Here is a 27,293-nt window from a genome sequence, read left to right as displayed (position 1 = left end):
CCATTCTTTCTCTTACTGCTCATTACCAAAGTAACTGAAAAAGAAGTTAATCTACAATTTGCTAACAATATTCAAGTAAATGACATATTGGACACAGCTTGAGTAGGCTATTTCTGTCATCAAGCAGCTTATCCAAGATTAGAAGGCCTAGCTGCATTTATCCTATTAGACATCTAATGGCCTCTGATACAGTGCCCCACGCAGTCCTTCTTAAAAGACTGCATGAGGCTGGTATCAGTGAACATGCACTTGGCTGGTCTCCCCATCTTTCTGAACAACAAATCACAAGCTGTCTTCCTACCTCCTTACAAATTGAACTTCAAAGGTGTTACATGTTGTGTTCCCCAGCGCTCATTACTTAGCTCAACTATCTTTAATGTTTATGGTATTTCCTCCACCAGGCTTATCAGATCCTCTACCATGAAATTTAAATCGTACTCAAACGATGCTCAGATTATCCTCAGGATGGATGAACAATCAATTACCACTCAATCCAACTTCCTGCAGTGACTCACTGCTGTATCTGCCTTCTCGATTATATTCACACGGTCTTAAATTTAGTACAGATCTGATAGAGATAATTAAATTTAGTACAGATCTGACAGAGATAATTATCATATATAGCAGACAATAGATGTGGTCATTCAGTTGATGACCATCTAACTTTATCTCTTTCCCTCTACCAGTCATAGGTGCTTGCAACCTTAGATTCATCTTTGATCAAGATCTTTACTTTTAATTCCTCAATTTTCAAAGTTAGTTCTACCTGTTTATTTTATCTGGGAATTCAAAAACAAATTCTTAATTTTCTCCCTCTAGATAACTTTTTTACAGCTATAAACGCCATTATTGGATCTTGACTAGTTATGACAATGTCTTAGACCCAGGTTTAACCAAATTCCAAATTGAATGCTAAAGCGGACTCAAAATGTGGCTTCTTGCCTCCCATTAGGTCTTCCTCAAAGTACTTCTATTTCCACCCACTCGGCCCAGCTTCACTCGTTAACTATACCAATATACCCTCTCTTCAGATAATTTGCAGTAAAGCTCTTGATGCACCTAGTCCATAATGTATTAAAATCTCTTCACCTGGTGTCAACTGGTATTTTGCCTTACGTAGATCACCCTTCGCTCATTTACCCCAAAATCCCAAAATTCTCAGCATATGTCAAGATCCCCTCTGTTTTTCTTATTCTGTTGCTAAGTCCTGAAATGCTTTATCTTTTCTACAACATTCTACCACTAATCCTCCTTGCAGCATTATCTTCATTCCAAATACGTCCTCTGTCCCGACACCCTAACTGGTATCGACACTTTTAATAAATACATTGACATGGCACCCGAGAGTGTAGATTATGGACATTTGGCTCTCCCAGTAGGTGCCAGAATCTGTTCAGCTAAAACTGAACATAATTAACAATGCGCTTATGCCAAAAACAAAACAAAAAAAGGTTCGACTTTTTGTGTTCTTTGAATACATTGCAGGTACTATTTTGTCAGGTCATTAATTATCTGTTGCATCTGATAAACGGTGAACTTTATCATTTGTAAAAATCAACTGTCAAATTAACAGACAAGAACTTGAAGCCCTTTTTTCCCTGAAGTTCGAATTATTAGGGACTTTCTTTAGGGTTTGGTATCCACATACTTGTATCTGGCTCTCTGCTGCATCATGAGAGATACATGTAGTGCTAGCAAAACCTGTTGACACCTTGTGTGCTCATCCTATTTTCCATCTAGGATCTCTTAGAAAATAGCGCTCTTTTCTGTCCTTTACCTCAGCAAGAGTCAGCTAGATAAAGATGCTTTTTTGTGACAAGTTTGTTTAAAGATGTAAGCTAAAACTGATACCTTACTGAAATGTCTGGAAAGATCTGCTTCTGGTTTGAATGATGCTCCATGTGCCAGCCCTGATACAGGAGCCACCTACCTTGGAAAATATGCACCAGCCCTAGAATATATGCATCTAGGAGATATATGGCAAATGTGGAACCTAGGAATTAGACATACCACGAATGCACCAGCCCTGTCACAAACGCACTGGAACAAGCACCACCTCTGGCACAAAAATAAAGCAGCCTTGGCACAGATATACCAGCCCTGGTACCAACACTATAGCCATGGCACTTAGAAGCAAGCCCTGGTAAACTGAGGGTCAGATTTACAAACATCACAAATGTAACGCAAACCAGCGCAAAATGTTTTGTTTGTTATTACTTTCCAGCGCAAAACTTGTTTTGTGCTGGAAAGTTGCGTAAAAGTAGCATAAAGCAGCACGAAGCTTGCAGTAAGAATTCCTGTACTTACTAATAGATGCTAGCACAAGCCTTCCTCATGTTCTCAGTTGTGCTTCTTTTATAGGCACAGGAGACAAAATAATAGCCGTGTGAGCAGCTCCTGCTAGGCCCCAACACACTCTGCACACCAGCTTCCAAAGCCCTCTTCAGATTGGCAGTGCTAAATACAATATTGCATTGTATGAAGATTGTGCCATAACACATGTGTCTTGTGGCGTTCCTGCAGGAAATGAAAAAGTCTGTATAAAATCTGCTTCAAGAGTGGCATACTTTGCTTTACCACCCACAAACATTCACAGCAGGCATTATTCAGACACTGGTCTCAACTCCATGAGAACCTGTGTCATTGAGCAACAGCAAATACTCAAAGTTAAATCCAACCTGTTGCATGATCATATGTGCCTGTGTAGCCAGGACCTTTATAGAAGACCATCTCTTAGTCTCTGGCTGATTCCTAGGGATCTCTTGGTCCACAGTAGGGTGCCACTGGTGCACTCTCATAGATAGAAATCATATAAATCACTTCAATGCTTAATTTGTAAAAAATAATATAAATAATAATGGACAGGGCTACTTTCTTTCTTTAGGGGTCTTCCCAATAGTATTTATTTAATTTAGATTTTATTTACATTTTCAGTCCATAGGGAAATAATTCTAATGTTTTCGACATTGCTTCCATCTTGGTCCTTTTCTTTTCTGGCTTACCCATTTTTACTGGAACTCCTGCCACGATGGGGAGATTATTGTGCTGTCAGCCGTAAGGGAAACCAGTTCCATTCTCTGTGCTTCCATTTATTTCCGATTTTCCATTATTTTCTTTGAACAAGTCTGATTTTGCCCCCTCCATTATTTTGCAATAGTGTTTGTAGGACAAGTTTCCAGTGATGATTCAACCATGTGGCTAAATTATTAGTATGGAATGAGAGTATCTTTTGATCGTAGGAAAGAGTACTATGTGATCTGTATATATTTCCGAAAAAACAATCTTATTTCTTCTTGACATCTTCAAATGATTTAATTGTATTGTCATCTGAATTGTAACAAGAACAGGAACCCATATTTCTATGTCCTATAACTCTGCTTGGGAAGTGTAATTAAAATCACGATTTCTTCGTATTCACCACGCTCAGTTTTAGCTCATCCATGATCTCTGGGATACTTTGAATTTATTGTAGCGCTTCAACGTTTACCTGAATTAAATCTTATTGTACATGTTGTAATATTTTTTCAGATCCTTCAGTGTCACTTTGGATTCTTCTCAGCTCCGTTTTGTTATCATGTTCTGGGTCAGCCACGGTCAGTGTTCCCGTAAAGGCCTTTCATGCCGCCTCTGTTTTTACCTTCCAAGTGCCTCTTTTTACCCATGATACATAGTTATATTTCCACTGTGTGCTTATGGCATTCAGCTTTGCCTCGCCTCTTGACCATGGCCTCTGTCATTAGGGGTCTTACTGAGTTGATGGCCATGTGGCTCACCTAAGGCATTTGGACCACAGAAACTCTATTACTCGTGTAGGGACCAAATTACTTCTTATTTTCCAGATTCTTTGTGGTTCTTGGCCTTCTCTGTGTATATCGCATTGGGCCTGACGTTAGGACCTGTCTTTTTCATTAAGTTTTATTAGTTTATTTTGGTAACATGTCATAGCATTTTAACACATTGTATATAGACAGTCCATTATCTCATAGCACAGTTTGGACAAGGGCTCAATCAGGCACACAAATCACAGGCAGATGGGAAGATTCCTGGGACAGCGCTCATATGTGTTTTGGGGAGAAACATGAAGGTGTTTGTTATGTTTCTCAGGTGAGGAGCTAAAGCTAATTGCAGGTGGGAAATATTTTCAGGGCTTGTGGATTTCGCTTGCAAAGACTCAATCATCTCTCTGTATGCATCTGGGAATGTGTATTCTTAGAATGTTGTAATTAGAACAACTAAGGAGGGTATACCATGATGTAATTGTGTTGCTGTGCTCTGTCATGGCAGTTTCAGGCAGAGATTTGCATGTTAGACACATGATTCTGAAGATGAGCTCTCCTCAGGTGAGGAGCCACGAACGTTTAATCAGGTGAGAGGTGATGGCTCCTTTCCCAATCCCTGTGACATACTTCGCAGTTGCTTTTGCAATATTTGGAGTTGGTCCAGTTGGTAAATAGGACAGAGCACCAGCCCTTGACATAGTTCAGTTTGGAGTTGATGAAGGTGCCAGTTTTGATTCTGAGGGTAGGAGGAATGATGTAGGGGAGTGTCTTTTTGAGAGATACAAGTTTGTATAAGGTGCTTTTTGCATCTACAGCTATATAGTTGATCTTAGCAACCTCATGGGCATAGTGAAGTTATCCGGGTGGCTATGGTGAGGAGTGCTTTGAAGATGATGGCAGAGAAACTTGTCTTTAGGTGGAACAAAATAGGTTGTGAGTTCGAAGAATGATGACTCTAGTCTTCCAGCCTTTGAGTTGAAGATCTCTGCTCATTCCATTCCTCTTTGTTAAGGTCTCGCCTGACCCAGCGCATGCGCTGGTCTGGCGGCACATTTAGTGAGGGCTCAAAAAATGCTACCATGGCCAGCCTAGAGCTACAGTGCATGTGCACAGGCACGCGCTTAGGAGCCGAGGCGCCAAATGGCAAACCTTGTCATACTCATTAAGCACCCGAGATCACTTTCGCCCGCGATCACTTTAGCAGCTCCCCTCTGATGTTCTCGTTCCAGGAACATCAAACATCAAAGAACATGTTGTTGTGTTAATGCTTTGCTGCGCCCGTTTGACTTACTAAGTGCTTTCTCTTTCCACAAACTCGATGTTTGTGTTCCTTTATTTTGAGATGCTTTTAGTATTACTGTCACACACACAACCACACACACAACCACACTCACAACCACACACACAACCAGAACCACACACACACACACACACACAACCACAACCACACACACAACCAGATACACAACCGCACCCACACACCCACAACCACACCCACACACACAACCACACACACACAACCACACACACACAACCCCACACACACACACCACCAGACACACACAAACACACACACACACAACCACACCAAGCATTACCATAGCCAATAAGTCTTGCCTTTGGGACCTTATAAGTGTTTAGCCACGCAACAGTTGATGTGGTTGCACCAAGGATATTGTGCTGCATAACTAAATACTTAGAAGGTCCCAAAAGCGAGACCTATTGGCTATGCCAATGCTTGTTTAATATAGGTAGATGGCATTGGGAGCAAAGAACTTATTGGTATTGAGAACCTGGAGGGGAATGTGGGTGTGGTCCGTTTAGGAGTGGAACGAATGGCCTAGGTGGAGACATAAGGAAGAACATGAAGAAGATGGAGGAAAGCGGGTAAGCCACACAGCAAACATGAAATATATGAATGCTTTGAGTCTGGCATCCTGAATGTGGTTCCTCAGATATTGTGGTGTCTGGAGACTAGCAAAAAGAGGAAGATTTTCCTTTGTCAAGCTTGATCAAAACCATGATGTTTGTTACCCTGGGGGGCCCTTCAGACTACTTGCTTTTGTAATTGACTGGCTATTGATTGCCACATGTCTATCATGGACAGGCTTCCAGGTACACTTTTGAAGCTGCCTCTGTCAATATTGACCTCAGCAGAGCTACCTTTTGCTGACCAAGTCTGCACATTTTCTGGTGACCCTTTTGGTTTGCTATGGCCAGTCTATCTCCCTCTCATGGAGAATTTTGCTGTGTACTAATGTGTTTTGGAGCTACATCTTCTTATAGATTCCCATTTTCCGTAAGCGATTGGTTGGCATACATACCATTTTCACTATACCCTTCCCTGTGAAATTTGTGCATTGTTGGGTGGTAGACATTTTGCTCACAGAAAGGACCACTCCAGGTAACCTTGCCCATCAACTCGGCTCCCTTCCTTGTCACTGGTACTCATGTTTTAACACCAAAGCTCATTCCCTCTTACACAGGCATCTCTCCTTTCTTCATGGGTGCTAGTGGGCATCTTGTCTAGCTTTCCTCTAAGAATCCCCTGACTTGCATGTGCTATGGGGTCATCTCCTAAGAGCCACCTGTTTGCTACCATAATGTCTGTTTGGTCTGAGATGAGATATGTGGAATCGTTTAGCTTAGCTGCCTCATTGTCTTGCTTTAGAGAACTGGCCCATGTTTGATGTGATGCATGCCAATTTAGGAGACTTTTGTTTTGGGACGGTCCATTGTCACTACCAGAAAAGAGCTCAGCATTAACATGATCTCTTTTTGGACAGTACTAGTGTTCCACTGCCAGATGATGTGTATATATAGGCCATAACAATTTGGAGAGTCCTCTTATATGTTTTGATTGTTTACAGGATGGTAGACAATTTCTATATTTTTTAGACTGTTTCTTCTCCTTTCCCCAGTTCAGTCCATGCTCTTACAAAGAATGGGCAGAAAACATCTCAGAATGTCCCTACCTTGATTGGTTCTCCTACAAATATGGAGGACCTTGACCAGAGAGCCTATCAGGACTCTCGCAAACACTAGCAAAATCATGCAGGAGCCTCTGCATTGATCAGATTTTGGTCTTGGATTGGGGATGTTGCTCCAACTTTATTGGAAGATTTTCATTGCCTATTTTTGAAGGATGTGTGCTGTTAAACTGCACATTGAGCTCATCCAGCCTGGCTTCATGTGGCCCTACTTCGTAAGGCATGCCAAAAGTACTCCTACAATCATCGATGCTTCACTGGCTTCAGAGGGCCTCTCTTCGTATGTTAATTGTGAAAATTGTAATCTTTCCTTTGCAGGATATGCTCTGCTAGACCATTCTACGGGACCAAACCATCTATTGCATCTGAGGTCCTTAATTTCCACTTCTATCAGGTTTCTTGCTTCAAATGGATTGATTAACTTCTCTTACAGGCAGGTGAAAAAGGAGACTGCAGTATGTGCACCTCCTTTTCCTGCCTCATCTGGAGATGGAAGTTGTGTGTGTTTTTATGAAGTGTCTAACTGGTATCTGGTCTTGATGTAACTGTTTTGTTTCTTGTGAATAGAGGCTGTAGATGTTTAGCCGCATTCGGGGTCTTTGAAGACATTTTATTAGGCACCTTTTCTCTGATTTAATTTTGCATGGGTTCTTGACTCCTTTTTGAGGGCTCTTTTGCAAATCCCTTCCTTTCTTTATGACAGATTCTTGGTGTTCATTTCTGACACATTTCCGCGATTAGATTTCTTTCACTTTCAACTGCGCTTTCTTCTCTTTTGCAGCTGTAGTCTTTTTGGACAGAGTGGAGGATTTATTACCTTTTTCTATGCCAGAAGCGCCCCCCTTTCCTTCCCTCTGTTTTTGGGCTGTAGCCTAAAATCCTTCTATGACATTTTCAACCTGAGCACTGTCCCATACAATCTGTGAATCCAACTAACTCATGCAAAAGCTAAGAGGCTAGATAAAGCCTGCAATGTTGTCTTTCCTTACATAGACATAAGCGTTGCTATCTCACTGCAGCTCCTTCATTTGGTGTTTCAGCTGTGTGTTATCCATCAGTTTGGTGGGATGTCTTTCTGCACTCTGGTCATCTACTGATGCTTTATAATCCTCCCTTAAGTCTGGCAGAGTTGGGCTTGGACGTAACAATAAGTGCAAGTTCTTCAGCATAGTGACTTCTACAGGTTCTCCTAAGCCCCTATTCTTGCAGGTGGCACCTTCCATTCCTTCTTCAAGAATAGTGTCTGAGATATGGGGAGCCCTCTATTGTGGTAGAGGGGCACGGCCACCATGTTTCACATGCAGTAGGGCATCTTTTTTTAACTTATTTTGAGGTGGGCAAAATGACCTCCTTACTGCAGCCTGCCAGCAAGATACTTACATATAGAGAACAGAGCCAGTGGTTAGGGGACTGGAATGAAATACTAGGAGTACAAGCATCACTATTATGAGTAACGCCCACTTTCCTCCGGACCAGCTCCTTCCCATAAATGGTAGGCAATATGTTATGCAGATCATAAGTTTTCAAGTAAAATAGTTACACTGAATATGTAAAATAAGCCAAAATAGTCCATCCAGTGGGGCATTTTTCTAAAATAATGAAACACGAAAACAAGTTATTGATCACTGCTGGTTTCAGGTTAGTGCCCCAAGACGGTCTTCTAGAGGATCCCGTTCTCTATCACTGTTGCCCCCTTTTATTATGACCACTTTAAATACCTTGCATATTTATGGTGAGTTGGTTCTGCTGTTTTCTGTATTTAATAAGCTTATCAAGCATTCCTTATGCTTCACTGAGACTGTGAGATCTGCTGTGCACCTAGGGATTTGAATAAATCCTTCCCCTTTCTCTTTTTAGAAGTCTCAAGCACGTGATCAATTTCTGTGTTTCCAGATTATCAGTCTCATCTTGTTCCTGCAGGTATCGGCCTTGTCCTGAAGGAGCTGCGTGATGCTGGCTTTGAAAATAACACCCTGGTCATCTACAGTTCAGATAACGGCATCCCCTTCCCCAATGGGAGAACCAACCTGTACCGCTCAGGCATGGGGGAGCCCATGCTGGTGTCCTCTCCAGACCAGCCTGGGCGCTGGGGGCAGCGCAGCCAGTCTTTCGGGAGCCTGCTGGGTAAGAAGGATGCTTCATGGCTGAGTGGAGCATGCTGCGAAGAAAATGTCTGTTAAATAACGGTTTAATTTAAACACATCAGAACATTTAGACCAATAATCCTCCAGAATATGATGGACGCTTCCTTAGTGAAGCACCCTTCCTTTGCCTCCAAGTTTGCTTTATCTAGAACCTTACTTTCTGCATTAAAACTACACCAATACCAAATACACATTCCTCATATACAAACACTGAGTGACTTTAACCTGTAATAAATCTCCCTATGAACCCCCTAACGTTTCCTAAACTAGAAAACAGCCTCAACACCACACAACCTATCACGAACAATACTAGATTTCAATAACCACAGCCCAAATAACTACAAACACAATGTCACATGCTAGAAGGACACTAAACATCAAGTGAAAGCAAGAACGTATAATCGGAAGGTTACCTGATCTTACCTTCACAATGCCACCCCCACACTCTACACAAATCACCAGAGAACACAGCAGTTACAACACCATGACCCATCACAAAAAGCCCCAACCTATCTCAAGCTCCTCTTTTTTCTAACCAAACAATTTCCCTTCCTCCACCAAAAGCCACAACCCCAAATCAGCCACATCAAAATGCGCTATGCCCCTTCCCCTCTACTCAAACTACGGGAAATGAAGAAGAAAGAAACACAACTGAAATGCTTACTCTTTAATGCAAGATCCATGAGCAAAGAACACGTTTGACCTACTCTCAGGAACAACAGCAGAACACACTTTCTTTATAGAAACTGGACTCAGTGAAGGTTCTGCACTCGTATGCCACAAGGCCATCCCTACTGATTTTCACATCATAAACAAAAATCAAATGGGCAAAATTGAAGGAGGCCTGGCTGTCATCCATTAAATAAAATACAAATAATAATTGAAAGTCTTACCATGGACATCTGTGAATCCTTGATAAGATGTCACCCCACTGAAACTATTACTTATTCCTTCCTCCTAATATTTAGACCACCATGCAGCAATGCTAAACTTAAAGTTGTCCTACTTGATATGGTAACAAGAACAACTCTGGACCACACAAATCTATATTTTCTAGGATATTTCAACATATAGTTTAACAAGACAAATCTACCTACAACAACTATCACCTTCAACCTTTTAGACTTCAACTAATCAGTTCTAGCCCTAACCGTTGCATAGGACACATGCAAGTTGTCATATTTGCACATCATCACTTTCAGGATCTACACATCTGTCAATCACACTTTGAAAACAACAAACGCATGTACAGACAATGGTAAGAACTAGACATCCAGCCACTCATCACCCACCTTGAAGAACCCCATTAAATACTCAAATGAAAGACTACAGACCTTTTACTAGTGGATCTCTACTGCACTGGAGAAACAGATACCAACACAAACCATATCCAAGATTGACCACAAAAACAACACCACATGGGTTAATGACATCAAAAGAATAAAAACAAAGCTTAACATACTGCAATGCAGAAGGAGAAAATCCGGAGATGAAATAGACAAAAGCACACTATGGCACTATAACAGGCCCTACATAAGAGCCATTAGAATCACAAAAACACTCCTCTACTCCACACGCATAACTGAAGTTGACTGCATTCCTAAAGACCTCCATAAAATTCTAACAGAAATCCGCAATTCAGAGTGCCTTAACACAAAAACACCGCACTAACAAGACCACTGTGACAAAAATAAAGAGATTGAAAATTACCTTAAGAAAAACGTGGACAACACCACAACAATGAATGACCTAACTACCACTGAAAAAGACACCAATAATCATCCATCAATGCATAATTTCAATACCCTCTCACAAAAAGATTTCCTTGATATTATCATTGCAGTCAGACCATCCGGATCACCTTCAGACCCAGCACCGCCAAAAATCTTTAAAGCTATCTGTTGCTTAGCCTTTGCAGCGGAGGTAGCCAGATGCTTACTCAACAAGTACCAAGAACTAAGGGGCATATTATCAAGGACGGGCGATACATTATCGCCGCTTTTATCGGCAGGAAACTGCAGATAAAGCGGCGATAATGGGCTTGATAATATTCTCTATGAATTCCTATCGAAGCCCATGTTAGTTTTCTTCACATCTAACATGGGCTTCGATAGGAATTCATAGAGCATATTATCAAGCCCATTATCGCCGCTTTATCGGCAGTTTCCTGCCGATAAAAGCGGCGATAATGTATCGCCCGTCCTTGATAATATGCCCCTAATTCCCACCTGAGCTGAAAATCTCCTACTGTAAACCTGTCTTGAGAAAGAAAATCCTCACCCCATCCAACCCAGCAAACGTCAGGTCCATATCAAATGGACCATTCGTAGGAAGCATTTTTGAGGGAGCAGTGTTTACGTGACTCCCTAACTTCACAGATCATTATAGCTTACTGTCAGAGCAACAATCCGGTTTCAGACCAAGCAGAGGCATAGAGTCAGCCATCATATTCATTTGGGATGATCTAAAACTCACAGTGGACACAAACAGAGAGGCTACCTTGTTCCTTCTAGATTTATTAGCTGCATTTTACACTGTGCATCACTACATGCTACTTCAAAGACCCCACAATCGCGGAATCTATGAAAATGCTCTAAAACTGATTGCTTCTTATCTCACAGACAAAGTATAGTCAGCCTATTCCCTTGCTCATCACCTCCTCACACACAAAACTGCGGCGTTCCTTAGCGGTCCATCATATCTCTCAAATATTCAACATCTACCTAACCCCCTTATCAAATCTGATTCCATTATACAACCTCACCTGTTTCAACTACTCAGATGATACCTAAATCATTTTTATAAACGGAGACCCTTAAAAACCTTACAATACACTGGATGACTGCATTTGTGTCATAAACACATGGATGATGAATAACCATCTAAAGTTCAATACCGTAAAGACACAGATTATGACCTGTGGACAATGGCAAAAGTACCAGCCTACCACCTTATGGCATAGGTAACTTCAAGCCCCTCCAACATCAAGAGAAGTTAGAAACCTAGGTATAACCATTAATTCAGACTTATCGTTGATACCGCATGCTAACCGTCACAAGTGCCTTCTACACAATGAAAACACTATGTTGCATTTGTATCGTCCCATACCTTGCACACCAATATAAACTGCAAGCCATCCTCTCACTCGTAAACTCAGAGCTTGGCTAAGCCAACAGTCTATACCTTGGCGCACCCCTATCCAACATATGTAAAATTAATCTCATCCAAAATGCTGCTGCAAGGCTTCTTCTACACCTTCACCCAAGAGAACACATGACTCCAGTCCTGCAATCGGTCCACTGGCTATCTATAGCTTGAAGGGCAATGTACAAGGCACCCTGCAATGTCCATTAGGTTCCCAAGGAAAAGGGTTGCTATACCTACACGTTAAATTCAAGCACTACAAACCACTGCGGTAAAGGCTTGCACCATTTATTATACCACCTTGCCATGAGGAATCTATAGGAGGCACTGCTTTCTCAGTTTATGACGTCAAGACTCACTGCCAACATTAGAAGCACTCAGGAGGATATACACTCCAGAAGACAGTTGAAAACATAGCTATTTCCTAGATAACTGCACCACCCACATTCTGGGAACAGAGCCCAGAAAACAGTCACACCTTCAAGCGCAATCCTCAGCTTATAACCCATGAACTGCAAACAGCTCAACCAGCAAACTGTTCGCTAGGGCCGGTTTCGGCCGATATTGTTAGAGGGGGTGATATTGCCGACCCCCGGTAACAAAAATGGCCCCCAGGGGCCCAAAACCGGCACCCACCCTACCGGCTCAATGGGGAAACGCCCGGTGCCCTCTACAGCCAGTTCTGCCCTGAGCTCAGGACAACTATACACATAATCTCAATTGGACAACCTTATGCAGTAACCACTTAAGCAGACTTAATCATATGAAATACCATAAAGGAACCAGCAGAGCTGTTTAAAATTTCCAGCATATTGAAAACAACAAAACGCCATGTCTGTGTCTCACACTTCATTATCCAACTCACTGATCGCATAATACGCTAATCGCACCTTGGTGGTCATCATGCATGACATGGAAACGCTTCCCACATAGGATCAATATAAAGACAGCATTCTTCCAACCACACAACCTACATGGTGTAGCATGCTACTCATATAGGCAAGTGCTTCAGCTCCTCACATAGGGGTAGTAAGCGCTATATAAATGTTGCAGAGCAATACAAGAATATGGAAATAATAACCAGGAAGTGTCTCCTGCTCTAATGATATTATTCTACCTAGATTCAGCACATTCCTGACCAAGTTTCTTTTTTTGAAGGACTTGTGGGATTGGATTTTTCATTAACATATTTTCATTTTCAGTGTGCATACTTAACTTTGAACTCTTTCCATTTCAGATATTACCCCCACTGTCCTAGACTGGTTCTCCATTCCATATCCGAACTACAGCATATTTGGCTCTAAAACTGTCCAACTGACTGGAAAATCACTCCTGCCGGCGCTGGTGTCAGAGCAGTCCTGGACCACAGTTTTTAGCAGTCAGGGGCACCATGAAGTCACTATGTACTACCCCATGCGGTCCATTCAGCACCAGCAATACCATCTTGTTCATAACCTCAACTTCAAAATGCCCTTTCCGATTGATCAGGACTTCTATATCTCTCCCTCATTCCAGGATCTACTCAACCGCACCAGCACGGCACAGCCCACATACTGGTTCAAGACTTTACATCAGTACTACTATCGAGACCGCTGGGAGCTGTTTGACCAGAGTACAGATCCCTCAGAGACCAGGAACCTAGCTTCTGACCCTCAGTTCTCAGTAATCCTGGAGATGCTGAAGGCAAAGCTCTTGGCGTGGCAGTGGGAAACCTATGATCCTTGGGTGTGCGCGCCAGATGGAGTATTGGAAGAGAAACTCACACCACAGTGCCGCCCACTTCACAATGAACTATAGGGTTCTCAGTAATCCTGGAGATGCTGAAGGCAAGGCTCTTGGCGTGGCAGTGGGAAACCTATGATCCTTGGGTGTGCGCGCCAGATGGAGTATTGGAAGAGAAACTCAAACCACAGTGCCGCCCACTTCACAATGAATAATAGGTGTCTCTCAACTTTGAAGCGTGTCAGAGAGACTGCTATGGTCATTGATGGGATCTTGAACTAAACAAATTATACAACAGGAACAGTGGACATCTGCTGGGTTGAGAGGCTACAGCTATGTAACAAGAAACTCAATATTTGCCTCCAAACTTCCTACCACGATTATTCATCTAAGGCTTTCACTGATGCCCCCGGATCAGACTGTAGTCCCTTGAAAATTGTAGCCTTGCCCTTTGTGTATTATATTTTTAGTAAAGCACTGTGATTACAAACCACAATATGTTACTGCCAGATAAACTTCACACGGACACCAAAATCAAAGCGTTCCTTTTATAGACATGTTTCTGTCTTCCTAAGACTCAGATTGTCTTCCTGGGGCGAGAAGGAGCCCAAACTTCTGATTTCAAGTAGCTTGTGTTCACTCTTTGTCAAATTGTTGCAAGTTTTACAGCAGCCATGGCTGCTCCTGTTAGGACATGTGTACGCTGGACATTGCTCCTTTGTCTATGAGGCAAGGAGAATAAGTGGTTATAAGTTAACCCAGGCGTGTATTATCAATGAGTGTTCGTTTGCTGATAGCACTGAAATGCCATTGCTGACACACAACTGGCGTGTGGAGCTATCTCGTAAAATGATTTGCCATGCTTCTACACCTGCCAGCGGTTGTTTCTCAGATGTAGTGAGATCTAAATATACCTGTAGCATAAACATCTGCTATCCTCAAGACGCAAGGAATCTGTGCAAATATAACCGGGGACCATGATGTAAAGAATAAATAAATGTTCACTTTAATAAATTATAACAAAAATATTCTGAAGTTCAACATGTTCTGTACAAAGTGTTCATGGGGTAATGGTCCGAGACAACGGGGTCTGTACAGTGGGAGCATGGGGAATTGTTAGAACGACTGCTAACGGGGCTCCTGTTCAATCCACACAGTCCTTTTTTGCTCATCGCCCACTGCTGCCTTCACATGATTGAGCAGGGAGTCCATGTCATTCCAGCTGTCTGGGGGGATAGCTCTGTACAGGCAGGGGAGCTTGTCAAGGCACGACTCTTCTCGCTTCGAACATTCCAACAGCAAATCTTCAGAAACATCCAGCTTGTGCAGATATTTCCTTAACAGAAAGAGAGAAAAGGAATGATTATAATGTACGCCTAGATCAGTAGATACCCACAGTTCATGAGAAACTGACATACTCTTGAGACAACATAACTATAATCCTGTTTCCCATGTTGCTAGCCTCCTGCACTTCAATGAATTCTCACCAATTCCTGATATCACTGGCACATGTTTAGGAGTGTTGCATTTTCCCTATGTTACTGGCCTCTCACACATGGGAGTTTCTGTGACTGCCTTACAGTTCATGTGGTATATTTCCATTTGACTATCTGCAGGTGTCTTCGTAACAGAATCTTCCCTTTGAGTGCAATGATCCAAAGCCTTGTTGGCAGATGCCATTCCACCTTCACGTTTTCTGGAAGTTCTGCCTCAGTACCCATTCGGCCAGTGCACCTCCTGAGGAAATATGACCACTCAGCTTATCTGTGCTCATCCACTGGCCTTACAACCCTGAATGCAGAAGCTCCATGAAATCTACTGGCAGACAATTTCTTGAAGGTACTGATGGTTACCCACTCACACCCTGGACTTTTGATGAAGGTTGTCCAGCCCCCCACCTGCCCCATCCACCACTGTCTTGATTTTTTAAAGCAGTGGCTACAACCAAGGAGCTTTCAAAGCATCAGCCCACGAGCTTTTGGACCCATAATGGCAGTGGAACTTCTCAATCATAAAGTATCATGAAGTCAAAGCCCATATAGTCAGTCTCTGGACTACCTAAGCCATAGGACCTCCCATTCCCTCTAGTCCGCAATACTCTTTCTTCTTATTCCTTGTACTCACTTCAGCCGCTTGCAGGCCTTCTCGTTGATGGGGACAAGCAGAATAATGGGATAGGTCTCAATCTGATGAAGGGCTCGCACAAAGTCCACACTCATGTCCAGGAGGCAGTGAGCGTTCTGCAGATAGACATGACAACCATTAACATTGTTTCTCAAAGTATACTCGGCATCAAATAGCATTTGGACATGTGCAGTTTGGCCTATTCCTCTACATCACAGGCCTTCTAAGCTTCCTGCATTTGAAACGGATGCCGAAAAGGTAAGCTGCTGAGACAAAATGAAGGTAAACAAAAAAGCAATTTGGATTTATCAGCACATATGAATTCTGGGGCTTTTTTGAAGTCCTCATTAACTGTCTTCTTAAAGGTTTGAGCCAGAGTAACCAATGAAACGTTTGCAGGGATAATACCTTCATGAAATTCTCCATCTCAAATTACTATAGGAAAAATGCAAACAAAAAAAAAACATGGATTTACATTAACTCAGTTATGCTTTACTAGTTGGGATGTCACTTTCATTTTTATCTTAGTGGAAAGAGTACAGGGCTGAAGTCTTCCGTTAACTCGACCACGAAGGTGGTGCAGTGCCCTTACCCATTGTCAATCTGGACCCGCCTACCCCCATACCTGCTCTGCTGCCCTACCCTTTACGTTGTCAGTTTAGCCCCAATTCCTCCCTTTCAGCATTTTGGCATTTTATTGGGCTAGGAGGGAAGATCATGTCTGCTGATGTGCAGGACGGAGATGATGGTGTTGTATGGGCTTACCCACCTCTCAGTGTTCTTCCCTTCCCTCCTCCATGCAGTTAGGGTAGAAGGAAGAAGCCAGACTGACCACATGAGTGGGACATAGACTGTGTGTTTAAGTGGGTTCTACTTCTGAATACTTCTGAATAAAGACCTCCAGAATATTGTGGTACAAAAATACCGAAGAGGGACAAAGTATTGAAAGTTAGGTGCACAGAAGGAAGCATAGATGTACTATTCCTAACTCCACATCTACGTACCTTGAAGATAAATATATTACCAAGGTACATATTTATGCAGTTAGGTATAGAAAATCTAGACTGACTGACCTGTTGATAATTTATCTGTGATATTGTGTCCCATCAATATTCTGGTGTCGATATTTAGGATGCTCACTGCTTAAGTTGTGTTGAAAAGCTTTAGGTGTTTGCATCAACGTAAAGTGAGTGAAGCAATATTAGTATTGCGAGCAAACCAAATGATAATTAATGTGCAAGGAAATTTATTTCAATTTTTCAATATATAAATAAACCCATAGCTACAGAGAACCATGGCCTGATCTCTCTAGAGCCAGAGCATCTAGGTTTGTTACACAGAGACGGTCAGATATAGCAGCGAGCAGATTGGTGTTTTCCACTAAAGTGGCATATGAGGCTGAAATGGGTACATAGAAGAATCAAATAAATATGAAAGAGGCACCCAATTTAGAAAGTATTCATTATTACAATAGTCTGCAAAGCTCTGTTTTACTTGCTGATTAAAGATTAAAATCGAGACAAGCCTGACTTTTTATGGTGTGTACTAAATTGGTGTCTCTATTATTTTTTGCATACATTACTTAAGAGCAGAATATCTAAAACATAGCTTGCATGCTACAACAGAACTTTATTGTAGTTTTGGCGTGTCATTCTGCTTTATTTTTTTTTCATTTTCTGTGCAACTTAAACATTTTAGGCCAATATATAATTGCTGATGCTTTATTACATCAACACAAAATGCTAGAAAACAAGGAAAGTCTAATTCTCGTTAAAGGCATGGTCTGGTTGTATCATGCCCAACACTGCTGAAGGCTGCTCCATGTCTTCGCTGCCCATTTTGTGCTAAACTATTTACTAATGGTCTATGAATGTCCTGGCATTGGAAATGGCACTCTTTTGCAATGCATCCCTTCTAGGCAGGGCCGGACTGGCCATAGTGGGCACCGGGCAAAATCATCCCTGTACCAAAATCGGCCGAAAACCGTCCACAGCAAAGAGCTTGGCGGCACCTCCAACCCCCCTGAGTGGGATGGGGGGGGGGGGGCTTTCGGCCGAGCACTTTGCCAGGGCCGGTTGTGGTTCCCAGTCCGGCCCTGCTTCTAGGAACCTGATGGCTCTGTCCTATTGTCCATTCAGTCTCTCCACCAGTGTATGGAAAATGGTACTTATCCCGTGAGTATCTATTTGTAGCATATAGTGCTGTAGATTCACATTCTCAGCATACTCCTGCCATCTAGTGTTTTGCTCGGAAATGTGCTAGTTGTCTTTCTTCAAAGACACCTCTATAGTCACAGGGACAATGGTGATTCGAAGACGTCTTTATAGTCACAAGGTATACAGTGACTTACCATTAAATTGGGATTGTGTATGGGGACTGACTCCATGTTAGATCGTTTTTCACCCGGCAGGTGAGAGTTAGATGGAATAATCAAAACATTGTGGGGCGCATGTGCATTGTTAAATGTTGTGTATAGAAAGACAAGATATGCATCCAAATTCACACGGTCTGGGGTACAGGGAGGGTGCATGTGAATCTATATTACTACCAACTACGAACAGATGCTTACAGTGTAAGTAACATATTCAATTCCTAGCATGTGTTGCTGTATAACCAGTTATAGTTATAGCTATTGCATGTAACTATAACTCGTGCCCTAAGGTAACTATAACTCGTGCCCTCGCCATGCACGGCTAATTACCCCACATATTACATCACTCATGACCTCTTCCATGACATCATTGATAATATCACTGCAACATTTGCAATGAAGTTATTGATGAGAAAACTGTGTATGGCGGGAGTGCAAGTTATTGTTGACTTAGGTCACGAGTTATAGTTACTTGAGATAACTATAGCTGGTGAATTGATGTGGGTTTTTTTAGATTTTGAAACGTTACATTGCTACTGAACATTTCACCTAACTATTAACATTTACTTTTTCAGTATATATATATATATATATATATATATATATATATATATATATATTCTGTCAAATGCTTCTCCGCTCTGAAGAAATGACTGGACACAGCGGGGCTTTGTTTAGCGGTTTCTTTAATTCAGATCAACTCTGCAGACCGGTTTCGGCGTTACTGCCTTTTTCATATGCTCGTGGTCCCAGCATTTCGTTTCCTTCACTTATATTCTATTTGGCTCCTCCTTGCCCAGTGGTGGTTGGCTCCCCTGGACCTCGTGCCGGCACTTAGGAATAGAAGGGGACTACCAGTCCCATGATGCCCTAAGATGCTGCTTTGGTGCCTTGCAGTTCAGGAACGAAAATTAAACATTAAAAATGTTCATTACCTTTGAGGAAGTTCAAAGTACTGAATTCACCTTTTACTCAAATAAATGCTGCTGCAAAGGTGCCCCGTGTGCGACTCACCTTCTTTTCTGAATGGGGAAGAATTTCTTGTTGTCATATATATATATATATATATATACACACACAAACCAAAGTCTCCCTGCGCGGTTGCGGCTCGTCTCAGCTTGCGCCAGGAACACAATGCACGGACCAGTTTCTGTGGTGCTCAAAATATCTTTATTCGCTTGCCGGCTTCCTCGTAACGTTTCGGCACTCAGGTGCCTTGCTCACATATGCCTTGCACATATATATATATATATATATATATATATATATATATATATATATATATATATGTATATATATATATATGTGCGTATATATATGTGTATATATATGTGTATATATATATGTATACATATATATATGTATGTATATATATATATATATATATATATATATATATATATATATATATATATATATATACATATATATACATATATATATATAATATACTATCTCACCCAGGAGCATTTCGGTCTCAGTGTTCTGATTGGATAACTTGTATCCTTTCATTGCTGATGCTGCTTGCACTTAGGGAACTACTTTCTTGTTTTACTTTTAGCACTCAATGGAGTGTTTCAGTTTTCCTTCTCTGTGTCCTGTGTTTTCCCCCGCCTTCCCTTCTCCTCATTCCTCTCACTCCCCTACCATCTTGTCCATTACATGCTCAGTATGTTCGTTTTTTGTTTTAATTGCTCCCTTTCTCCTCAGTTGCCCACACATTTCTTCCTGCTTGGCTCCAACCTCTGCTGTTCTGCTACCTTGTTTTTTTTTAGTATTATTGTTTTAGCTTTGTGCACCAGCTGCGCGGCTAGCGGCCATCTTATGAAGTTTTTTCTCTAAATTTTAAGATAGCCACCCCTGAAACTGCATTTGTATGCATGTGCTGATGGCACCTAGATAATGGTTTGTAAGTTCCATTCAAAGACGGTTACCGAAATCCATAGCAGCCATCTTTGAACAGGATTTATTAAAATCATGTGTAGATGTGCAATTTTAAATATGAAAAACATAATTCTGCTGCCAGATAAGTCTAACCACTGGCAAATAGACTCTGATCCATCTGAAGCGTTATCACTAATGATTGCTTTTGCAGACTGGTGAGTTTGAATTGAACTGTAATAATCTCTAAGTATGGCTTACAATTAATGGAGGGAGTGACTGTGCATAAGAGACCAAGAGGCTACCACAAGAACCTGGAGCCAGCTTTGCGAACTCTGTGACTCAAAATGACACACAGTCTATAGTGTTTGTCTATCCTGCTCCCTATCTGCAGGCTTTTCATTTATTTTGTAGACCTTCCTAAGATAGTGTTTTTATTCTTTGTAGATGTGTTTTATTGAACTACGCTTCATAGATTGTGGTGTAGGTTTAAAGTTAGTTTCAGGAGGACTGGTTTTGCAAAAATTAATGTGTGAACCAGTGGTGGCTTGCACGGGTAAGTGGTGGCCGTGGCAGACGTTGGGTGTGTAAAAATAATTAAAAATAAACTTCCTCACCACTGAGTCGCTCCTCCATCGTCTCTCCACGACTGGAATGGAAGCAGGAAGCATACAGGCTCCCCTAGCCAATCAACATGCTGCTGATAGCAGCATTGTGATTGGTCTGAGCGCTGTGGTTCGGTGCTCAGATGGGGACTATGGGTCTGTGCATGTTCTCCACCCAGGCTGGATTACAGCCCACACTCCTCCCACTGCGCCTCTGTGAGCAGGGCAGTCCTGCAAAACTGCCTCAGTAGGGAAACATAAAATGACAATAACATTGAGCTATTATCATTTTCATTTTCACACTCTTGAAAAGCAGTGGGGTGATGCTCCTCCGTCCTTAGTGTGTGTGTTTTGCTTGCTTATGCTTGCCACCTGCATATTCATAAGATAAACGAATTTGTGTCTGACTTCAAAAGAGTCCTAATTCCAAAGTACAACAGATGGCTGAGCTGCTTCTGAGTGTGTTGTTGATAGATTCATGAAACCCGAAACAATTTGCTCTTTCAGCGAGAGCAAGTTTTTCTAGGGTAGGACATCATCCTTCGGCTTTGTTTTATGGGATGCAGCACACCAGGTATTGTACACCCAGGATGATTAAGTACAGAAATACCGGCTGTTTTATGGCCAGAATGTATTTATTATTGGCACTGGATGCAATGTGTAATTACCGGTGGTTATGTTAAAATACTCGCCAGGAGGTAAATCTCCTGCTTTGATACCCTGTCGAAGCTTGGACAGAATAATTAAATAAAAGCAAATTATCATTACAGTAATTACACAATCTGGCCACCAAGCGTGCTGGAAGGCGCAAGGGGTCAGATGTACATAGATTTGGCTTTGCGATTACATAATAGCGAATGTTTGCGATTCTCTATTTGGGAATCGCAAACACCTATGTACTAATGTGTCTGACACATTTTGTGATTCCGAGTGGGTTACAAATAGACCTACCTCATTAATATCATGAAGTAGGTCTTGATTTGCGACCCATTAGGAATCGTTTAAATCACAGAAATGGTGGCCTGCTGGGATCAGCACACCACCAGGTCTCTGAATGCTTTTTGATAAAGCAAAAAATGTTTTTTTAAATGCAGCTGAAATGCATTTTGAAAGGCATGCCTTTCAAAATGTTAAATGAAAAGTTTGCTTTTCATTTTTTAAGAGTAGGCAGTGGTCCCTGCCTGCTCTTTAAAAAGAATTCCCCAACATTCACAAAGAAAGGGGGTCCCTCAGGGACCCCATCCCATTTACGAATGGGTTGCCACCAACTCTAAGATGTCGGTAAAATGCAAATGTTTTGCGACCGCATTTCGATCACTATTAGGAAGCATTAAAAGTTATCTAAGTAATCAAAGATTATAACCAAGATTTTATTGCTTCTTGTTTTAGTGTACAGACTATAAACACATTCTGTACAGTTGAAGTTTAGTGTTGAAGTTATTTAGAAATCCATTATTCCGGACATCCATTGACAAGTTCATGAAGAGTGGATTACAACCTACCAGTTATCCTGTCAGTTGGCTCTGCCTTGCAGAATGTCCCATTGTCAGGAACAGTGCAATTACACATCCAAGGGAAAATTCAATCGTCACAGCACTTTTCCAAATAAAATTAAGTTACCAAAATGTCACATAGCACATGATTCTTAGAGGGAGACCCAATGAACAATGTGAGATATAGATCCTCCAGTTATATCCATTCTTCACGTTACGCTTCTGGCTAGAAACATTGTCTGTTTGCTGCATGAGGATGGTTCTATACAGCTGGTCATTATGATCCCACAAACCGTAATAGGTTTTACACAATGGGGAGGATGTGGGTGGAATCCCTCCTATTTTAGAAATGTTCACTAGAACTACTAAGAAAACCTAGAATTGTACACGAAGCGAAGGCCACGGAGCGCTTTATAGATTATGCAAATGTTTCTTCCTTCTCTGCATCGGCAGCAGGCTCCATAACCCTGGGCTTTGCCGTTCTCAGAGGGCGGATCTTCTATTGTTGTCTCCTTATTGGCATTGTCATTCTTCTTTCCTTTTGCCCCCTTTTTAGGGTCGAGCTGCTAGTGCATGCAACTTGTGTGTGAGACACTGTTGATAACAAAAAGTGCTTGGAGCCCGCCCATTGCTTACCATTTGTTGGACTCTTCTTTAGAGCCTCGTAATCCGTCACTGCAGGCTTAACATCATTTCCGTTCCTCTCTGTGTAGTAGCAACCAAGCACAGATGGTCTCAACATAATCAGATTGACTTGAACATAATCAGCAACTGTCTGCTGCTACCTACGTGATCGAGGTACTATTTTGTTTTGTTTAACTTTTCGTGCCTTACAAACAGAAGGCGTGTTACTGGCAAAAACGTGCCCAGCAGGACAAGCAAAATTGCAAATATTTGTTTTCTATTTTTATCTTTATTTGCTCTTTTCCCTCCACATGTCTTTCTGAAATCCGTCATCAGCATATCTCACACCTCATCCCTTTTCTCTCCAGCACCCTCTTTTCACTCACACTTGCATGTACTTTTTTTACGCCTCATGGAGTGAGTGAAAAGAGGGTGCTGGAGTGGAAAGGGATGAAGTGTGAGATATGCTGATGGCGGATTTCAGAAAGACATGTAAAAGGAAAAGAGCACAAGTGTCTGACATAGGCAGAAGAGAAAAGTTTTATGAAGGAAAAACGTGAGTGACTGAGTTGTCATAATATTTAATTCACAGTCTTATGTTTTCAGAATTGATACACTTTTGGTACAACAAATAAAAAATGTATGTTTTTGCCCTATGCCACTGTTGTCCGCGGGTGGGGCGCAGAGGGGAGGGGTGTGGGTGTTAATGTAAAGGAGAACAAGGGACACATGTCTGACAAGTACAATCTGCATTTAATTTAAACCCATGGGTACTCGGAGTACTTGCCTGCCAGGATAGGCACCCACAGCGTCAGAGTTGACCTTTCCTGGAGTGGTGAGAGCTGCTAAGAGCCAGGGTGCGCATGACAGGGACAGCCGGGGGCGACGTGGAGGGAGAGTGGGCCATGGTACAGGAAGTATTAACCTGACTGACCAGAGAGCGATTTGGCCTGCGAATGTCTCTCTCCGTACTTAAAGCATGCAATATTGAAAATATAGAGTTTGGCGAGCGGCACCGAAGAAAAGAACGGCGCGGCTTGCAAAACTCTTTTTTCTGTAGTGTAGGTTTTTCATAAGCAGTGCAGCACGCCGCCTTCATCTTTAAGAGTGGCGGGAAAAGAAAGGCAGGCCACCATTATGAAAGTAGAAGGCGGTGTGCTGCGCCACTTATGAAAAATGTACAATATTGTAAAAATAGAGTTTTGCGAGTCGCAACTTTCTTTTATTTTTTTCCAGAGTTTTATACAGCGGGAAATTGACCCGAAGGTATTAGAGCGCTTTACATGAGCACCAATTGCGTTACAAACAGACACATTCATTTTTGTTGGGCAAGGGGTGATTAAGTGATTTGCCCAGAATCACAGGATGTTGAGCGGCCATTCCGAGACTCGAACCCAGGTCCCCAGCTTCGAGGTTGACAGCTCTAGCCGTAAGGCCACATCCACTCCTCTTCTTCGGCGTCGCCTGTCAAACTCTATTTTTCTATATTGATAAAAAGCATTCTGGACTGCATGGGGAGGGGCTAAAGTGAACTTGGACAAGGGTGAATAATAATAGGACAGGAAAGGCAGCCATCAGCTAAGCGCCAGCGCTGCTCAAGGACAGATAAAACAAGACATTAAGTAAATAGTTCTCCCTCACTGCTAATAAAAACTAGCTGTAAGGACATGTAAGAAGGGCTGTCCTCATGGGAGGTAACAATAGAAGAGAGGGAGGTACTAATGACAGACGAGTAAGCCTATTCACGAATCACAAGTGATATTTTACAAATGAAAGGAAAAGAAGCCAATTGCAAAGATGGGCGTAAAATAGACAGAGCTTAAAGTCAATACCTGAATACAGCATGTCTCGAAGAGACAGCGCAAGCGCTGCCTAGGTGAGACCTAAAAATGAACCCCTACGAACCCACCCGTCTGAAAGCGCAGTGAAGCAGTCCGCAGAGTCAAGAAAGGAGGGGGGGTGCATAACACATATTTTGGGGAAGTTACCTTGTTAGTGCTGGAATGTACAGTCTGGCGAGTGACACATCGGTAGAAGCCCTCTACCTTCTTTGCACAGATGATATCACCATTCCGATGCCGGGATTCATACTCGGCTTCTGAAAGGCACTCTGGGTAGAGCAAAACAGAAAGACATGTTTCTACTGTTAAACAGAGGTTTGTCGAAGATTAAACTGGGCTGCAGTTCGGCTGAATCAGTGAGTGAGTGTCTAAAACATGCGTTAAACATGTAGGGTAAAGTGTAAATACAAAAAAGCATCACCTACAAAAGGGGCAAGCAAAATTACGTAAGCATAAGATTCAAAACAGGCTCCAGATGTCCACAAACAAAGGCCAAACAGGAAAAACTGGTGCTTTTTAGTGGCAAACATGGAAGGGGTTACTCGCTATGGGTTGGGCGCTCGTTTGGCACTGCACAGTTCTGCTCTGCTTCTGCAGGCTTTTATAATGGTAAGTAAATTGCCACCCTGATTTGTGCAACTCTAGCGCCCATGCAAATCCTTAGCAAATAACCTCTCAAAATCATATTGAAATATGGGAGTGTTTTAGGATGGTCAAAGGTGTGGTGAAACCAGAAAGTCACCAGCAAAATTTACTCCATCTTCTTGGTTCACAAAGGGATGTAGGGCTGCCAAGAGGGACCTGACAAATGTCATTAAAGAGGGGGTCAAAAAAGATAAAATACTAGCCAGAAGGACTTCGAAAGCTTGTCTCCTTAAGTCTAGGAAAGAATAGGAGGAGGATCAATGGGCACAGATGTTAGAAGCTCTCGGGAAACCTGATTATAGAATTTTCGGAAAATTCGTTGGTGTAGGCAGTGGTTGTGGAAACTCCACCACAGATGTATTCATCCCAGTAGATTTATGGGTTGAACATATTCAAGTATTATACAGCAAGAGTGAAAGTGTTTGCTCAGGCCCTTCTAACACTAGCCACAGAATGTCCTGCCCCTTGACCTCCCTTCATTCTTTCTCACCTTGTGATCATCTACTAGCATTTACATTGGATGAAACTAAAGCTGCTCTCCTCCATATGAATAAAAAAAAGCACTCTGCCCACTTTATGACCATCTGTTGGAAGTACATTTCCATTAAAAAAGATCATCTGTATGTAGCCTTCATGGACATGCGGGCCGCATTTGATAAAGTGCTGAGAGACACCTATGAGAGGTAATGGACCAGATGGGGTTGCTTCACCACCTTCTCCATCTTTTAGTCAGACTACACACAGATTTTTATCCCCAGATGTGGTGGAATGACCAAGGTGACCTATCCCCCCGGATTCCCACTGAACGGGGAGTACGGCAGGGATGCGTTTTAGCTCCCACGCTGTTCTCCCTGTTAATGAATGGAGTGGTGGAAGCGCTGAACCCTTGTCAGCTTGATGGCCCTAATATTACCGGCGTAAGCACCCCTGTACTGCTATTTGCTGATGACACCTTGCTATTGTCTAGCCCCCCAAAGGGTTTTCAGGATTTGCTAAACTACTTTGTGAAATGTAGCAAATGTAGGAGCTTGGTGATCTATTCAGGAAAGTGGAAACTCATGACCATGAATCCTCATTTAGAAATAAACTTACTGTGGATGGATCAACTATTAAGCAAGTTAAGACCTTTGATTACCTGGCAGTAAGGTTTGCGCAGAAGCTCACCTGGGACCTTCAGCTCCCAAAAAAGTATCTCACTTTTATTTCACAGGGCAGCGGCGGTTGTTAGGAAACACAAAACATCGGTCAACAGACCTGTCTCCCCAGCCGTCGAGGTATATGGAGAGGTGGCTTTGTGTGGGGCACTGCCTGGGGCAGAAATCTCAACTTGGGGAATACCTCACGATTAAATATTATTGAAAATAAATTTGTAATAACACATTTAAACGCCCCTGTTAGTACACCTCTAATACCTTTAATGTGGAACTTAAATCTCAAAGGGATTGACCATATTGCCTGCCTTAAAATATTGACCTATTGAGATAGAATCTGGACAATCCAGGAGCTGAACCCCTACATAGTCACTTTGCAGGAGTTAATCCTCCTTGACAAGTCCTGGACTACACCTTCGCTGAGAGCGGTGAAATCTTTATATAACCAGCTAAATATAGTGGGTGTGTGGAAAAACCCCAGTAAGAGGAATACAAAGTTCAGCAACATGGTTGAAGGGAATATACTGGCAAAAAGTCCTCCAGAAGTCGTGGTGTGAAACAAGGTCGGAAGGGCGGGTGGACAAAGTCCTGAGCTACAATGTCCTTGTATATTTGTTTCTGAATCTGCACATTGCAACTCAGGTCGTTTACATCGAAGTGGGAACAAGACGGTGAAGGACTGGTTGGTTGCCCTTTTTGCCTAATATGACGGAAACTAAAGTATACTTTTTATATTGATATGTCATAAGTACAAGATCCCGAGATCAAGATAGATCCTT

The 27,293-nt window shown here is 42.2% G+C and overlaps 2 protein-coding genes across 8 annotated transcripts in view; one reads left to right on the top strand and one right to left on the bottom strand.

The window, feature by feature from the left end:
• The window catches only part of SGSH (N-sulfoglucosamine sulfohydrolase), a 263,352-nt gene extending 248,547 nt beyond the window's left edge, over nt 1–14,805 (top strand). The window contains exons 7-8 of the mRNA XM_078654075.1: nt 8,690–8,893; nt 13,295–14,805. Coding sequence (XP_078510201.1) covers nt 8,690–8,893; nt 13,295–13,854 — 764 coding nt within the window. The 3' untranslated portion in view covers nt 13,855–14,805. The remainder of the gene's footprint in view (nt 1–8,689; nt 8,894–13,294) is intronic.
• The window catches only part of CARD14 (caspase recruitment domain family member 14), a 630,897-nt gene continuing 618,368 nt past the window's right edge, over nt 14,765–27,293 (bottom strand). For all 7 annotated transcript variants that reach the window (XM_078654066.1, XM_078654065.1, XM_078654070.1 and 4 more), the window contains 3 exons: nt 24,866–24,987; nt 15,904–16,019; nt 14,765–15,115 (listed from right to left, as the gene is read on the bottom strand). In XM_078654066.1, coding sequence (XP_078510192.1) covers nt 14,908–15,115; nt 15,904–16,019; nt 24,866–24,987 — 446 coding nt within the window. In that variant the 3' untranslated portion in view covers nt 14,765–14,907. The remainder of the gene's footprint in view (nt 15,116–15,903; nt 16,020–24,865; nt 24,988–27,293) is intronic.

The sequence above is a fragment of the Lissotriton helveticus genome, chromosome 7, assembly GCF_964261635.1.
Source record: "Lissotriton helveticus chromosome 7, aLisHel1.1, whole genome shotgun sequence".
In the NCBI taxonomy this organism is placed as follows: Eukaryota; Metazoa; Chordata; class Amphibia; order Caudata; family Salamandridae; genus Lissotriton; species Lissotriton helveticus.
Note: the sequence above shows the minus strand (reverse complement) of the source record. Positions and strands in the feature narration are given on the sequence as shown.